Consider the following 17,337-nt stretch of genomic DNA (forward strand, 5'->3'; position numbering starts at 1 on the left):
TAATGTTAAGTTTGTGTTACTGTTATATGATATTAAGGGTCACATTCGAGAAAAACAATTTTTAAATTCTCAATTGGAAGGACATTTTTACCAGTTCATATTACTTTTGAAGGGTTTTTTCCCCCCAATTAAAAAAAATTTTTCTAGTTTTCACCTAATATGCATAAATAACCGAATGACTCTAAAGTGCTGTATTTGTGGTAATCTGAATTAACAGTTCTGAAGATTTCATCTAGAAAAATAATCTTCACTGCAGGCGCCTTTTATTATTTATCTTTGGTGCTTAGCAGAGTGCTTGAAATGACTTCAGCCATTCAGCATGCTTAGTGGATATAGAAATAAATTACTTCATGGATGGACAGCACATTGCTGTGCTTCTGGGTTTTTTTTGTTTTATTTCATGATTAAGGCTAGTAGTAAAGATGAAGATAAATAGCTTAATCGTTTGGCTTTGTCAGGTTGGGTAACTGAAATATGTATCTAGTCTCTGTAGAACAAGTCAGCATGTTTTCTTTCTTTCAGCTGTACACATTGAGAAGATAATGTTGAAAGGAGTCCAGAGAAAAAGGGCTGACAAATATTGGGAGTACACCTTCAAAGTAAGCTACTCTCATCACCCAAAAAGATATCTCATACTATGTTAAATGATCTTTTGGAAAGAATGAAAATTGATCTTTGGAACAACTTAATGGCAGGTTTGCCAATTTAAGGGACGCTATACCCATGTCTGTGTCTGTCTTAATTAAGGGAATGTACTGTTTTCAGTATATACTGCATGGTTTGCCAAGTGTTAAAAATTGTATCACATTAAAGTTACTCTGACAGTTTTATTAAAAAGAAATAAGAGCCTTAGATTTAAGGTGTAAGATATATCTTTAAAAAGTGAAAGTAAACATTCACCAGTATTTATAAAAATCAAGATCACAGGCATTGTCTTTTCCTGGTATTTTTCTCCTCCTCTTCTTTCTCCAAGGCTTTTATTTTCTGGCCTTTGTTGGCTTTTCTTATCTCTAATTGCTCTGCTGTCATTCTGGCCTTCACACAGCTTTCTGATTAACTGCAGAGCCCAGCTCTGTTAGTCCCCGTGGCTCCTTTTTGCCTGTTGACTGTGATGTGCATTCCGAGTCCACGTCTGCCTTCCTCCCTGCTCGGGCTTCGCTGTCAAGCCCTTTCTTCTGACGTGGGACTGCCCACGCCTTGAAGCCACATGGAAGGACGTTGTGTTTCTGTGCGTCCTCACTTCACTTCCTACCCAAAGGTGTTGCTTGCCCAACTTTAGCTGTACTTGTCTCACAAAGTCATTTCTGATCCTCCAGCAGAACGTTTTTTCATTCTTCCCAGGTGTACCACCATCATCCCTTTCCCAGATTCTTAATTTGGGTTACATGATTTTTCTTTCCAGAAGGCTGTCATCTCATAGAGAGCAGGAATCTTCATCCTCTGCATCTCGCCATATCTAACTTGCTTAGTACATTAGTTGGAGTTTCAGGACTCTGGCTTCTGCCTTCTTCTGTGGGAAATATCCTCAGTTTTCAAATTTTAAGTCCTTATCTCCATGTTTCACCTACGTTTTGTAACATTTAACACAAGTCCCCCTGCTCTCTTCATTCAGTTAGACCAGCTCTCCTTTTGTTGCTGGAGCTCTAAGCACATTCCTTCCTTAAGGCCTTCGTTGTCCTCTGGCTCTGGAACGATATTCCCCCAGACCCTGGCACAGCTGACGTCCCTTCAGCTCACACACAGGCTCGACGGCCCCTACTCTGAGGCTTTTCTTGGCACCCCTCTGACGTGCTTCTCCCAGCTCCTGCTGCATGCCCAGCTCGTTTTCTTTGGAGCACTGATCACTGATGGAACTCCTTGTACATTCATTGGCTCTAATCTGACTCCTGCACTAGACTCTGACCTCAGCCAGCAGAGGCTTCACTGTCTTGTCCACTCCTGTATCCTTTCATAAGAACAGTGTCTGACACAAGTAGCTGCTCAACAAACATTTGAATAATTAAAAATCATTTAAAAGATGTGCCAGTTAATAAGGATATTTGTTTGAGGGTTGCTAGATAAAATTTTGTATGCTTAAGTATCTGGTTAATTGTGGCATGATTGGTTGGTAAGGCTTATGTATCAGCATAGTTCAAGTATTCACTCAGCTCAAATAATTGTGAAGTAGAAATTATTAGTGGGCTACCATCGAGTCCACTGGGTTAAAGGTATCCAAGAAGTAGGTGGGTAATAGATTGTAGTTCTGGCTCTTCTGCTTACCTAGAGTTGAATCTAAGTAAGTTAACCTTTTTGAGTTTTAGTTTCTCCATCTGAAAACGGAGGTAGTCGTATCTGCCTCATCTACGTTAATAGGATTGTAAAGCATTAAGATAAAGATGAAATCTTTTCATAAACCATAAGTCCCCATAAAAATGCAATACAGTACTACCAAACAAGGGCAGTAAACTTGGTATTTCTCTTAAGAATGTATATTTAATAAGTTCCAGGAGATCGAGTTTTTCTTTTTTCTTGGGGCATAGATCTGTGCTGGCGAAGTGTCATTCTAGAGTCCCTACAATGTCACCAAAAGGAACGTAAGACATTTCCCTTTCTGAAAAATTACTAAAGTATAGTCACATTTTTAGAAGACAGCTTGTTTTGAAAACCATGTGCTTTGAAAGGAGTTATTAAAATTTTTTAAGTAGAATGTCAATATACAGTTAATTTTAACAGTTTTGAAGAAATTATGACAATATCAGATGAACTTTATATTTCTAATTGTTAATCTTGATAAAGTTAAAGTAAGGTCATTTGTTTTACACATGGCTTTTTTCCAGTCAGTTCCTGCCTAAGAAATAACTGTATAACGTGTTTTTTTTTTTTTAAATCAGGTAAATTGGTCGGATCTTTCAGTCACAACAGTAACAAAAACCCACCAAGAACTACAGGAATTTCTCCTGAAGGTAAAAGTATAGATTTTGTTGTTAAAATGATTTTTACGTGATATACAGCAGGGATCCCCAACCCCCGGGCAGCGGGCAGGTAGCGGTCCTCGGCCTGTTGGGAACTGGCCACGCAGCCGGAGGTGAGTGGCGGTGAGCAAAGCTTCCCCTGACGCTCCCCGTCGCGCCCCATCGCTGGCATCACTGCCTGAACCATCCCATCCCACCACCCCCGGCCCCGGTCCATGGAAGAATGGTCTTCCACGAAACCGGTCCCTGGTGCCAAAAAGGTTGGGGACCGCTGGTACACAGAATCCAAAAACCTTAGTACCAAAACAAACACCAGGAAAATTAAAGCGTGTGTATAGAGGCTGGCTTACAACTCTTCACGAACATTGCTGTAGAAAATGTCATGTTATTTTAAACATAGATTTTGTTACCTTACATTACCAATATAAGGAATTGATGGTTTTCCACATTTAAAAAAAAAAAAAAAAGGTGGGGGGGAACCTTATTCCTGGTTCCTTGCTGAGATGTGTATCGTTGGTGGCTCTGCACCTGGCGCCCGACAGGGTCTCTCCTCTGGGTTTCCCTAAACTTTATCTACTCTTTGTCTTGACAGATTTCATTTTTCAGTCACAGAATTTCTCTAAAGGCTTAGGTGTTTTTTTAAAAAAAAATGCAGCCTGAAATAAATAATTTGCTCTTCAAAATCACAATAATTAATGGTCCCCCTGCTTAGCCAACATCTGAATATAGTGTTTTTTCCATAGGACCAATGCCTTATCAGGTTATATGAAATAATTGGCAACTAGCATACTTCTAGGAATGAATTGCCAATTATGAAATATCCTCTCAAGTTTACCATATGTCTCTTTTCCTTTTCATCTTCCTTTTAAAATCATCTGCATAAGCTGTCCGCTTGACAACCTGTACCTACTGACAGTCTTTAACTTCTGTGGAGGCTGTTGAACTGCACCTAAAGTTTGCCATAGTGAGGAAGGTCAGTGAGTTTGCTGTAGCGAGTTTGAAGCCAGTGTTTTCCAATCCTTTTTTCCATATCCGTAGCAGCCTCTGTCCTCCACATCCTGGCCTCCTTCCCCTGCTGCTCCTTGACAGCTGTGTCTGGCACCTGTGTTGTTTCTCCTTGCCAGAAAGGAAGCTCCATGAAGGCAGGGTTCTTGTTTCATCCTCACTGCTGTATCCACAGTGCCAGAAACAGTACTTAGGATGGGGTCGGAGTTTGAACTATATGTTGACTCAATGAATGAATGGATTAATGGGGAGAGTTGCAAAAACCAAATTGTAATGAGATTTTGTAGATGCTTATCCGTCAGGCCTCAGTGTTTTTAAAGAAAAACTTGTACCGAGGTGTGAATGCCTTCCAGCATGCTGAGCTTGTGCTGTGGCTGAGCCGGGGCCCTGGAGGTGGGGGACTGGGTATGCTGGAACAAAGACCAGGCAGGTGAGAAAGTTCGAGTGACTTGTATAGAAGAGACATGTATTTTTAGCGAATATGCCTTTCTCTAGGACTGGAAGTAGTCCCTGGATATTGAAGATAAAAGCACTTGAAAATAAATCAGTTTGCAAATACTGATGGCTGCATATCCGCACTCTGCCCAGTCACGTGAGCAGTCACTGACCAGGTGAAAACGAATATATTCTCACCTTCCTGTGTTTAGAAGAGCCATCAGTCATTCGGTAGTTGAAATAAGCTTCTCCACTGAAGCTGGTTTTGGCTGTGTACAGATATTCAGGAGAAATTGTGTTTAAAATGGGCAATGTGATATATGCCTAATGTTCTAAATCTGTATTAAAATGATAACATCAAAGTATAAATACTGAAATGAATGGTCATTTCCTTGTTTGGAAAAATGTGTAGGTCCAGAACGTGTTTCTTCCTGTTAGTGGTCTGAGGACGTGATTTACACAGTGGGTGTGTGGAATGCCAGCAGAGCGTTTGACCTTACCACGTTAATAAAAGGGCCAGGAAGAGCTTCATTCTGTTATAACATCTTGATTCCATAGTCTTACTGTGCCTAAAATAGTAATACTTACGCTACCTTTGTTAAATTTTCCATTTCTGAATTGTTGACTCAGAATGCTTATTTGTCAGAAGAATACTTACTTTGGGTCCTCCAATGAAAAATTAATATGTAAACTCACAAATTTGTATAGATTGTTATATTCCCGTGGCACCTTAGATAAATGTGTTAATGGTTCTATTCTTAATTTTAGTGAAAGTGCCTGCAGTTCATGAGTTAATTGCAAAGACTAGTTATCAAAAGTCAAATTTAAAACTTCGACTTCTTGAAAGACTTGGAAAATTAGTTTTATAAGGGATCAGTTTATTAGGCATTTTAATAGGTAAACTAGTTAATAAAAACAAAGTTTTAAGTCATTTTATTTAATTAAAAAATTTTCTTGGGGGCTTCCCTGGTGGCGCAAGTGGTGGGGAGTCCGCCTGCTGATGCAGGGGACACGGGTTCGTGCCCCGGTCCGGGAGGATCCCACATGCCGCGGAGCGGCTGGGCCCGTGAGCCATGGCCGCTGAGCCTGCGCATCTGGAGCCTGTGCTCCGCAATGGGAGAGGCCAAGGCAGTGAGAGACCCGCGTACCGCAAAAAACAAACAAGCAAACAAAAATTTTCTTGGTCAAGTGATGATTTTTTTGTGATTTCTTGTACATGGCTCTGAGGCCACCTCCATCACACTGAGGAAAAGGTTACTAAACCTCCAATTAATCTTTTTATGTAAGATTCTGAGTTTTCACCCCATCTTTCACACCCAGGTCTTTATTTGGTGTGTAGTGTTGACAGTCTGACATGGCCTGAGGTTTACACGTGATACAGAAGGCACAAAAGTGATAACTATAAAGGCAGAGATCACAGTTTTCAGAATACTATTTGAGGATAAAAATAATACTCCCTGCCCTGCGAAAGGCTCCATTTCACTCAAGAACCTTGGTGCGGTGTCCTGGGATGGGAGGGGAGTGCCGGCGGGCCCAGAGCAGGCTTAGCGCTGCCGGCACCCCGGGCCTCTCCCCTTCCCTCGGGACCCCGCGGTGCCCTGTGCAGTGCCGCTTTTGGGGAAGATCTAGAAAAGGAACTGCTTAGGGATAATTTCTGAGTAGGAGGCATTCATCTTCCTTTTGTGCCTCTGGTGTGTGACATATTTGCCAGTAAGTGAGAAACTTAACGTTGGTCGTGCGGTTTTTCTTTCCTAGCTTCCAAAGGAGTTGTCCTCGGAGACTTTTGACAAGACCATCTTAAGAGCCCTGAATCAGGGCTCACTGAAGAGGGAAGAACGGCGGCACCCTGACCTGGAGCCCATCCTGAGGTAACGGTTTACTGGCACCTGCCCGGCAGCCTCCCAGGCTGGGCCACGGCCGTCCCGGGGCTGAGGCTGGAGTTCTAGGGGAGATCACAGAGATTCCTCCTCTGGAGTCCTTTTCAGAATGGACTTTTTAATCCTTGTGTTATTTAGATCTAGGCTAGTAGTAGACACCAAACGAATTTCTCATATCATTGTACTTTTCAGCTGTCTGTTATCATAAAAATCGTTTCTAAAGTATGCAAATACTCAGTGAAACCTCTTATTTTCGCCATAAAATGTTTATTGAAAGAGGCCCTTGTCCAAGAGCTCAGCTTTGGAGATGGTTTTGGATCTAAGCTGCTGAGTAAGGTTAGGCTGATGGGTGGGAAAGTGAAGGGTGGCCGAGGTTTGCAGTGTGGTTTCGGTCATTGTTGGCGCTCATCCCTCTCTGAGGGCCCCCCTTTAGGAGAGAGAAACTAAGGGATAACGGCCAAGGAAACAAATGCTGTTATACTGGAAACTTGCAGTTATTAGTAAGTAAAATAGTGAAAGCAGTGTTGGCGCGTCTGTGGCTTAGAGTCGGGGCTTAGGTGAGACTGATCTGCCCTCTGAAGCTAAGCGGGCCCAGCTGGGAGGAAGACTTGCTGAGGCAGAGGTGCGAGCCTTTTCATGCAGTGACCCTCCTGCTGCCCCCGAGGCCCCCTGAGTATTCTCCGGATGGGGTGGGGCTGGGGACAGAAGCAGAAATCCGGGAGGGAGGGTATTTTCATTGTATGACAAGATTTAGGGTGTGATCTGGAAGCAAATGAGGGAGACCAGAGAGGAGATGGAGGGAGTGACTGGGAAAAGGCAGCGGAGCAGAGAGCGGGAGGGTCCGACTCGAAGCCCCCCTACGAGCCCACGCACGATGGGCCGTGAGGAAAGCGGGCGGGCCGGCAGGACTTTAGAGTCAGAGGCACCAGCCTGTTCACTGAGGGCGGGCGTCCCAGAGGCCACAGTGGGAGGGTCCAGAGAAGGACGAGGAGAAGTGGGAGGGGCTGGGTCTCTTGGGGGTGGGCACAGGGAGCATTCCAGGGCTGAGATGGGGTGGGGTTGGGTGAGGAAGAGTCCCCTGTGCTGCTGCTCAAGCATCGGTGGGCGTGTACATCCCTGGGGAGCCTGTTAAAGGGCAGAGTCATGCCCCACAGTACTGGGGTGGGCGCAGTGCTGGCATTCTAGGCTGCTGGGGGCGCGGGGTCCGCAGAGCACGCCTTAGAGGGTGGCGAGCTCTCAGGCCCCCGCACGTACAGGTGGCTCAGGAGGGGCCTGTGCAGCTGTGGTACGGGGGTGGGGGTGGCAGCGCGAGCCTGGTGTCTGCGCTTTGTGACAGCCTCTGGGGAGGGAAGTCATTCGCCCCCGGGTGATGGTGGTGGGAGGCCTGGCCTAATGTTCCAGAGGGTACACACGTGACAGGTGGCCTGGCAGGGCGTGGGGCCCAGATGGGGTCAGGAGGGTATATGCGCAGGGCTCCGAAGGGAGAAGCAGTGACAGTGGGAGACAGATGAGCTTACTACAGGGGGATGGGCCTAGTTAGGGTGTATATTAAGAATCATGAGAAGCAAGTTTCTCTGTTGGAGAAGAGAGTTATGGTGTGGAAAGGAGAAAACCAGAATGAAATTAAAGATATCTGTGCAGACTCATGATTTTCAGTATATATAGGTAGATACAGAAATAAATATGGTTGTGTGTGTACACGTGTGTTCCCTGGCTCTGGTCATTGAAAGGGTCTGGAAGCAGCCACACCCCAGTAGTGGTGGGCATCCCTGGTATCCAGAGCTTGACTTGTAACTCTGTTCTCCACTGAACAGAGCTAGGGCTCCTTGGAGGAGAAGCTGATTGCAGGGCTGGAGGAGGAAAAATACAAGATGAGCCCGTTGTGCCAGAGAGCAGGGAAGCGCTCAGGGAATGTTTGGCTTGGTCACAAGGACAAAGGCCAGCTTGAAGGGGCTCCTAGTGGTCAAATCTGGAGCAAATTGAACATCAAAATAAATAAGAACAGTAACGTTGAATAAAATAGGAAACCATGGGTCCATGTTGAAATAAATAATAAACGAATAGATTGAACGTTTGAGGACTAGGACATTTACATTGTCAAAGTCATTTCCCAGTGCTTATTACTTCTAAAGGAGGGAGAGTAACTCTGGGTGGAGAAGTCTGACAGATGCTACTTGGATCCAGGACAGTGAACCTGACTCAGGACCGCCTGCCACACAGTAGGCGGCCACGAAGGAGCACTGCCTCGCCCCTGTGATGTTCCTGCAGTGAACCTAATCTCGAGGAAACAGCAGACAAACCCAAATTGTGACCATTCCACAAAACATCTGCGCTGTCCTCTTAAAGCCAGGACAGTCGAGGGAGGCCTGAGAAGATAGCACGGCTAGCTGGATGCAGCGCAGGGTCTGGACCGGGGCTTTGTGGTAAAAAGGATCCTTTGGGATCAATTGGCAAAATTGAAGTGGCATATGGGGGTTAGGAGGTCACAGTTTATCAGGGTTAGCGTCCTGATTTTGATTGTAGGAGAATGTCTTTGTAGGAATACTCATGTTTCACCCGGGGTTGGGGCAGCAGAGGTCGGTTATTTATGGTTTAGAAAGAAAATTCTCTTTATTTGCGACTTCTCTGTAAGTTTGAGGTTTTCAGAGGGAAAAAAATACTTCCACAAGGAGCCACTTTCAGAAACTTGGCTCTTGGCCAACACCACAATTAAGAAGTACGTGTTGGGGCTTCCCTGGTGGCGCAGTGGTTGAGAGTCCGCCTGCCGATGCAGGGGACGCGGGTTCGTGCCCCGGTCCGGGAAGATCCCACATGCCGCGGAGTGGGCCCGTGAGCCGTGGCCACTGAGCCTGCGCGTCCGGAGCCTGTGCTCCGCAACGGGAGAGGCCACAGCAGTGAGAGGCCCGCGTACCACACACACACAAAAAAAGAAGTATGTGTTGGACTCCTTGTTACAGCTTTTAGGGTTCTCCTCATACGATCCTGTGTGTGTGTGTGTGTGTGTGTGGATAGCCTTTTCACTATAAAGATGTTATTCAAGCTATTTGTGGAGAATGCAAAGGAAGGTGTAATGTGAAAAGTCCCTAATATCCCTTTCTTCAAGTCTAGGCACTAGAAGTGGCCTTCATTAAAACCTTACATACCTTTCCAAAAATTTTCTGTGCATGTACACATCCCTGACTTTGTTTATTTGTGTGTATTTCCTTTGCGCAAATGAATTCTCCTTTGCACACGTTTTTGCCACTTAGTCTTTTCATTAAATATAGTGGACGTGGTAAAGCATCAGTACATGTGAAAAGATCGCTGCCTCATTTTTTATTTGCTACATAATGTTCCATTTTTAGTTGTACCATAATTAAACTAATCAGTGTATTTTATGGCTGTTTTGGTTCTTCCTAAATATTTTAACGCTGCAAGAATATTACAGTGACTGTCCACATATATGTTTCTTAACACACTTCTCTGTAAGAGAAATGTGTGAAATTGGAATTTTTGGTCAGAAGCACAGTGTGCATTTTTTAACATGCGGTACTTCCAGGTGCCTTCTCAGGGGGCGGCAGCACTTTATACCCTCAGAAGCCTTGTTTTTGCGTCTCCTCCACACCTCAGCCGACATAAATACTCTCAGCTTCTCATCTTTGCCAGTCTCTAAAAAAGGAAGACTGTATCTCATTTTACTCTGTATTTGAGTGGCCATCTGTACTTTCCTCTGAGTGAATTTTTCAGTCCCTTTCACTTTTTTATTGATTACTAATTTATAAGAGTTATTTGTTAGATAAAAGAAAGGAGCACTGTTTGTCATTATTTCTTGACCATGCAAAAGGTTTAAATTTTTATGTAGTTGGATTTATCAGTCTTTTCTCTTACAGGTTCAGGGTTTTGTGTCCAGCTTGAAAAGACTTTTTCTCTTCAAAAATTATATTTTTAAAATGTTTTCTTCGTAATACTTCCTTTTAAAAACATCTTTGATTCTTCTGTATGGCTAGCCTGTGGTCTCAACACCATTAACTGGATTTTAGGACACTTATTCTCAGTTTGTGAATTTTAGATTAGTATTGCTGTAATTCATTTAAGAAATATAGCAATTATAAAGGAGAGGGAGAAATGAAAGCAAGAGGTAGGTAATGAATTTATAAGTGAAGTGGAGATTGGATTGGTACAGGACATACTGCATTTACTTCCAAGTACACTGTAAATTAGGAAAATGAAGGTATGGCACTGAAATGTACATTTGGGGTTGGATGACTTCTGTTATGTCAAAATGTAATCCTGTTTTTCTTATTTGATTGCTTGAGTAGTTTATAGCCACTTTGGGTTCTAGTTGGGTATAACTGCCATCTTGTGGTTATGCAGCAATGAACCCTGACTTGAGTCTGTATGCTGATTCCAACCAAGCCCCTGCCTTTATCTCAGGTGTGGTTTTCCTATACTGGATATGCCTGTACTTTTGACCAGTTAATTTGGTTTGTAAATGTAACTGGGCAGTAGATGCCTTTGGATTTTAATCCTCAGCCTTAGGTAATGTGTTCAGACCTGGAAATTTAGATTAGCTCCATACTTTGTATCTCAATTTCTCTTCCATCTCTTCATTTCCTCCCTTTGTATTCCTACTGAATATTTGCCTCCACATTTGAGAACCAAGAAGCAATTTTGTCTAATGCACAAGGCAACTTTGGTCCATAGGGGTCATCTCTTGATAGGGTATTTTGATGATTTTATAACTAATCTGAATGATAGGTCCAAAACCTTGGGGAGACATTAAGAATTAAATTTTTAAATGAGCATTTAAAATGTTCAAAAGTAATGGAAGGGGGTTTGGATGTTGAGCCGGGTGACAGTTTAATATGCGTATACTATTTGAGTGTCATAACCTTGAAGAATGTTAGTATATTCCCTAAGAAGAAATCGGAACTGAAAGGCCAGATAATTTGTTTAGGGTGATTGAGCTTTTAAGTGATTGAGCTGGTATTCAGATCCCAAGTAACTGTGCTGTAACTATGCCCCTTTCTGCAGAGTAACCTTTTGTGGGGAAGACCTCCAGTTGGAATCTTTTTAATGACATTAATAAAACATGAGGAAAGCTGTTTTTTAAAGATAACAGCTTAGAATTGTGTTATGATACATATTGAGATGAATCATCAGTCATACCTTAGTCTGTAGTAATACTTGTGACTAACTTGGCCGCTGCGTTCCGTTCGTAGTTTCCAGAACTCCTGCATCCCGAACTTCCCAACCTCTTACTTTCAGACTGTGGGAAGGTGCCTTCATGGTACACCCAAATGATGAAAAGTAACACCTATGAAGAAGGGTAAAGAAACTGAAGTTGTTTTTCTGAGCAGAAAGGCGACTATTGGACCACTTGGGTAAAAGGCTGAAATAATACATAGTTGGTTAGAATTGAAGCGTTACCACTAGATTATATAAAATTAGAAATAAGCCTGTTTTATTAGATTCTTGTAAATAAGTCTTTTATTCACTTCCTCCTATGGGAAATACATTAGAAAATAATATTCTTTTCCTTAGGAAAACAATTTTTTATACCTGAATTAAACTGCCACTGGGTTTGTTTACAATCTAAACTATCTCATGGATTTGTAGTACATGAAATTAATGAATGTCTTTTCTTTTTATATGCAGGCAGCTATTTTCAACTCCATCACGAGCTTTTCTACAGAATCAGAAAGTACACAGCTTTTTTCAGTCCATATCATCAGACCCTCTACACAGCCTCAGTAAGTGTCCCTTTGCTTCTCTGTAGAAATTTGGCCTTTTTCTTGCTTGGATTTCTTGCTTTACCATGCCATCTTGTATGGGATTGTCATTTTAGTTAAGGTCAAGGAATACTGGCATACAAAATTAGAAACATTTGTAGTTTTCAGTGAATTTTATACTGCAGTTTTAAAGAAAATAACTTACAACAGCTAATGTGACAAAACAGTAATGACCTATATGCAAAAAGAATATTAAAAAGAGTGGATGTATGTATATATATAACTGATTCACTTTGCTGTACAGCAGAAACTAACACAACACTGTAAATCAGCTATACTCTAGTAAAAATTAAAAAATTAAAAAAAAAAGCTAATGTCACAAAACAGACTGATTCCAAGGCAAGGGCCAAGTATCTCAAACAAGTGGGCACACTGCATCCTCAGATTCCTTGAGAGATCTGGCTTACAGGTTGTAGAGATGCTTCAGTGCTGCTTGCATGATGGATAACCTCTCGTGATGTGCCCCTGTTCCCATAATGACCTCCCCAGCCTCCCAGGCTGGAAACTCTGGCCTTACTCTTTTCACCTTTCCTCTTTGTATTCAGTCATTTAAAGGCCAAGTCACGCCAGACAAAGGACATCATCCTTTTTACCCCTCCTCACCAATCCCATTGTTAGTTAGGTCTTTTTTTCATGCACAGACTGTGCAAAGCCTCACTTCTCTCAGATTCTAGTTTCTTACTGTACTATAACCTGTCCTGGGCTTGTCTCGGGGATCAATTTGTTAATCCTCTATTTAGAACCTTAAACGTTTGCTGTGAAATTCAAGCCCTGCCGTGAGCCCCTTGAGCCGCCTCTCACCTCTCGGGCTCCCAGGGCTCGCGGGCTTGGCAGCCACTCAGGACACCCTGCCTTTTCCTGTCCCAGGGTCTTGTCTCGTTCTGCACCCCCTCTTTTGTTACAGTCTGTTAAAATCACCCCTGTTTCAGGACCCAACTGAAATAACACCTCATGAGGATTTCCTAGATTTCTCGTATGTTCCTGTGGTTTGGTTTTGCCCGCGTGTTTCAGCATTCATCATGGTCTGCCTTGAGTTTAGCTTTATAGACGTCTATCTCAGCTGCCTTTTTTAACAAATATTTTGCCAGTAACATCGACGTGTGCTTTAGGAGAATTTCTGCTAACTTTAAGCACAGCCATTACGGCAAGTCGCTGTGTATTTTTCTTGTTTTTTGAATCTTTCCTTCTGCTTTCAACAAAGCCATGTCTCCCTGTACCTAGAGGGGAAAGAAAATGCATTTTTCCTCAGTTCAAAGTGGGAGGAAAAAAAGAGGTAAAAAAAAAATAGTATGAGTGGATATTTATTGTAACATAGGGGTTAACTTTTAGTTTTTCTAATCATTTGTGTATATGTATATATGCCTTAAACATTTTAAACAAAAAGTAGCAACTAGAATTAACGACTCTTCATGACTAAGACAAGATGAACAACTCCATGTTTAAATTCATGTCTGAATAGTGGCATTAGCTTTTTTAAAAGAGAATCCTGATCATTCTAGAGATGTTAATAGATTTAACAGTCAGTGCTTTCCACTTGAACCAAGTGTGGTTTTTAATGAATATCTATAAATAGCGTCTGTCTAATTCTAAAAAAGCATTGAAGCATGAAGTTAAACTTTTAATTCAGATTTTAGCAGGCTGCCTAGGAAAATGTACCCAAGTGAGTAGTACACACATAAATAACAGAAAACCCGTCTGGAGAGTTTGGCAGTATCTAAATTATATGAGCAATGCTAAAGAGGCTGGTAGATTTTAAGATATCAAATTGTTGTGAAATCAAAATAGTGTATTAAGGGACATGTTTTGAGATTGTGGAAAATCTGGTCAGGATGTTCAAATTATTTCACCAAAGAACACATCATTGGCAAAGTTCATTTGCACTTACTCTTTTAAGAAATGACAGCTCTAACTTCCCCTGCCCCACAATAGAGAGCAATATTCCGTACCCCGACAGCTGAGAGAACAAATGTTAAACTCCTGAATGACTTAAAATGTTGACCTCCAGAAGCCTACTGGTCTGTATTTTAATGGACACGTAATCCAATGCATCAAAGTGGGTTCTGTGGGTCAGTGCTGGTCCATGATTGCTGGTCACTGGTCTATGGTAGAAGAACAGGAGCAGAGAGGAGATGCTGGGAGTAATCTCACATTGCCACATTATACTGTCTTTCATAAAAGGAGCGATCCACACAAACTGGAAATTCTGAAAAACCTTACACAGCACAGATAGTTGAGAAGCACTAATCTAGTCCATCTCCTCATTTTGCACAAGAGCACACGGGGGCAGGCAGATGTGAAGCAGCTTGCTTCACTCCTGTGGCTTTTATGGGGAGAGCTGGCTCCGTGCTTCAGGGTCCCCACTCACATTCCAGGGTTTTGTGCTATGTCCTCTAGCTTTCTTCAAAGTCCTAACTACTAGGCGTGTTCTCTTTACCATTAACTCTCCACTCTCATCCTCCGTGGGAGAAGAGTAATAATTATATTTGTTTTTCTCACTATTATAATTTTCCCTAAAAGTTAATGGTATTTAATACTTCCCGCAGATAACTTACAATCCTCTCTGAAGACTTCTAAGATATTAGAACACTTAAAAGAAGACAGCTCAGAAGCCTCAAGTCAAGAAGAAGGTAAACGCTGATTCACTGGAATAAGTCATTCTGCGTGATATTGTCACAGGGATAGGTAAACAAACCGTTAGAACAGATTAAGGAACTGAGAAACAGACATATGGGAACTTGGAATGTGACAGGTGGCCTTACAGAAAAGTGGGGAAAGAATATGCAATAAATGGTATTGGCTGGCTTTCCAGTCAAAAAAAGTGTTATATAATTAGATCCCTACTTCTGTTGGGCACAGAAAGTTTCAAATGAATAACAGATTATTTGCAACATATATAAACTTAATGTAATATGTAAAATGTAAAACTTAAATTTTTAAATATTAATAGTCTGGGATGAGAAGGCTTTCTTGACAGGACAGAGCATGACCATAGTGGAGATCTTTCTAATCTAAATTAAAGCTTAACAAGTGACAAGAGGTTTCCATTCAGAGGACATTTGCAGGATATTTACAGGTGTAAAGACTATACATCCAGACTATAGATTCTTCTAAAAATCATTGAGAAAATCAGTCTGGTCAACAATATGGGGAAAGATAAACACAGGCAGCTCTCACAGAAGAACCTTGAATGGTTCAGCCTCACAAGTAGTCCAGAAAATGCAAACTAAAAACAATGAGAGGGGCTTCCCTGGTGGCTCAGTGGGTAAGAATCCGCCTGCCAATGCAGGGGACACGGGTTCTCGAGCCCTGGTCCACAAAGACCCCACATGCCGCAGAGCAACTAAGCTCGTGCACCACAACTACTGAGCCTGTGCTCTAGAGCCCTCGAGCCACAACCACTGAGCCCGTGTGCCACAACTACGGAAGCCCGTGTGCCTAGAGCCCATGCTCTGCAACAAGAGAAGCCACCGCAATGAGAAGCCCGTGCACCGCAACGAAGAGTAGCCCCCCGCTCGCCGCAACTAGAGAAAGCCCGCGCGCAGCAACGAAGACCCAATGCAGCCAAAAATAAATAAATAAAATAATTAAAAAACAAAAAAACAATGAGAGATTAGTTCACACTCATCAGATTGGCAAACCATTTTCAAGTCTGACATGATCAAAGATATGAAGTAATGGGAATCCTCATCTACTGTTGATGGGAATTTAAATTGGTACAACTAACTATTTTGGACAAAAATTTGACACTCTCGTGAAGTTGGAGGTGATTAATGCTACTCCCCAGCAGTTCTGCTTCTATGAAAATTGTCGTCCGTGTCTTCAGGGGACAGGGATTCAGGCTCTCCTAGCAGCTTATGGGTAACAGCAAGTACTTGGATGTTAACCCAAATGTTTCAAATGTTAATAAAGTTATAAATAAGATTGTGGTACATTCATGCTAGGTGGCAATTAAAATAAAGGGTATTTATAGTATATTCAAACATTTAGCACCACTGTGTGTTTGTGAATACAGGGGTAGTTAAAATAAAAACATGCACTAGATTATTTCAACTAGTTAACCTCTGTGGAGGGAGGGAGCTGAATGGAATGGAGGGAGGCCTTTGGTTGTTTCTGGGATATTTCCTTTCCTAATAAAAAGAGGCAAATACTAGAGGTATCTGGGAGGTGGGTACATGGGTGTTGGTTTTATTAACATGTGGTTTTTTGATATTTGAGACACTTCTTTTTTTTCTAATGGTTAAAAAAGAGCCTGAAATTGAATGTGTGGTTTTGCAGCGTAATGCTCACGTCAAATTTCGTAGTCTTGGACAAAATTGATTTTGCTATTAGGTGGAACATATTTGAGAGGATATTTAAGGAAATTACTGTGTCTTTGAAAAATTGTTTCTTTAAGGAATTGTGGAAAATGCTTGGACGTGCTCTACGCGGTCTGTCAACACCGTTATGGTCACATACATTAGTTGCGTCTTCCTTTTGGATTTTGCAGAAGCATATGGTATAATAAATTGTTTTTTTCCTCCACTCTAGATGTGTTACAGCACACCATAATCCACAAGAAACATACCGGAAAAAGTCCCCTTGTGAAGTAGGTATCTAGTTCCTAAAACATGAATGACTTTGTGTGTTTTTAAATCACCATCACGTTTACTTACTGATGTATTTGGCTATAATTCTGCCGGTTTACTGTTTGCTTGTTATTTGTCTCACCTTTCCTGTGTTTTCCTTTCTCTCCTTTCTTGCTTTTGGGCGATTTTTTTTTTAATTCTGTTTTTCTCTTCTATTAGCCTTGATAGTTTTCCATACATTGTTTTTCGATTCTTCTGATGGTTACCTAGAGGTTTTATTCTACATCTTTGACTTAGGAAGGTCTGATATTCGTGCTTGTACCATTTCCCACGTGAGGACCTTGGATCACTGTAACTTCACTTACCTCCTCCCAGCTTATAAACTGTAGCTGTCATGCATCTTAATTCTGTTTGAAACCTCATGCACCCTTTCTGCATTAATCATTTAGGTGTTTACCATTCCACTGTTCTTCATTCCTTCCAGTGTGCCTGAGCATCCTTCTAACTGAAGAACACTTGAGAATTCCCTGTCATCATATCTGCCAGTAATGAAATCACTTTGTTTTTATCTGGAAAAAATGTCTATTTTGCCTTCAGTTTTGAAAGACATTTTTGCTCATATGACATAGGACTCCAGGCTGGCAGTTACTTTCTGTGAGTGCTCGGAAGCTCCAGTGTCGCTCCGGTCTAGTGCCCTTGGTCCTTCACATCATATCCTCTCAGCCCAGTTTGA

At 42.1% G+C, this 17,337-nt stretch overlaps 1 protein-coding gene across 4 annotated transcripts in view; it reads left to right on the forward strand.

Moving 5' to 3' along the window:
* Nucleotides 1-17,337, forward strand: part of ZCCHC2 (zinc finger CCHC-type containing 2) — a 54,734-nt gene that overhangs the window by 15,227 nt on the left and 22,170 nt on the right. For all 4 annotated transcript variants that reach the window (XM_060118717.1, XM_060118716.1, XM_060118715.1 and 1 more), the window contains exons 3-8: nucleotides 523-599; nucleotides 2,871-2,942; nucleotides 6,147-6,259; nucleotides 11,906-12,000; nucleotides 14,583-14,666; nucleotides 16,567-16,624. In XM_060118717.1, the coding sequence (XP_059974700.1) occupies nucleotides 523-599; nucleotides 2,871-2,942; nucleotides 6,147-6,259; nucleotides 11,906-12,000; nucleotides 14,583-14,666; nucleotides 16,567-16,624 (499 nt within the window). The remainder of the gene's footprint in view (nucleotides 1-522; nucleotides 600-2,870; nucleotides 2,943-6,146; nucleotides 6,260-11,905; nucleotides 12,001-14,582; nucleotides 14,667-16,566; nucleotides 16,625-17,337) is intronic.

Source organism: Mesoplodon densirostris, chromosome 15 (genome assembly GCF_025265405.1).
Source record: "Mesoplodon densirostris isolate mMesDen1 chromosome 15, mMesDen1 primary haplotype, whole genome shotgun sequence".
Taxonomy (NCBI): domain Eukaryota; kingdom Metazoa; phylum Chordata; class Mammalia; order Artiodactyla; family Ziphiidae; genus Mesoplodon; species Mesoplodon densirostris.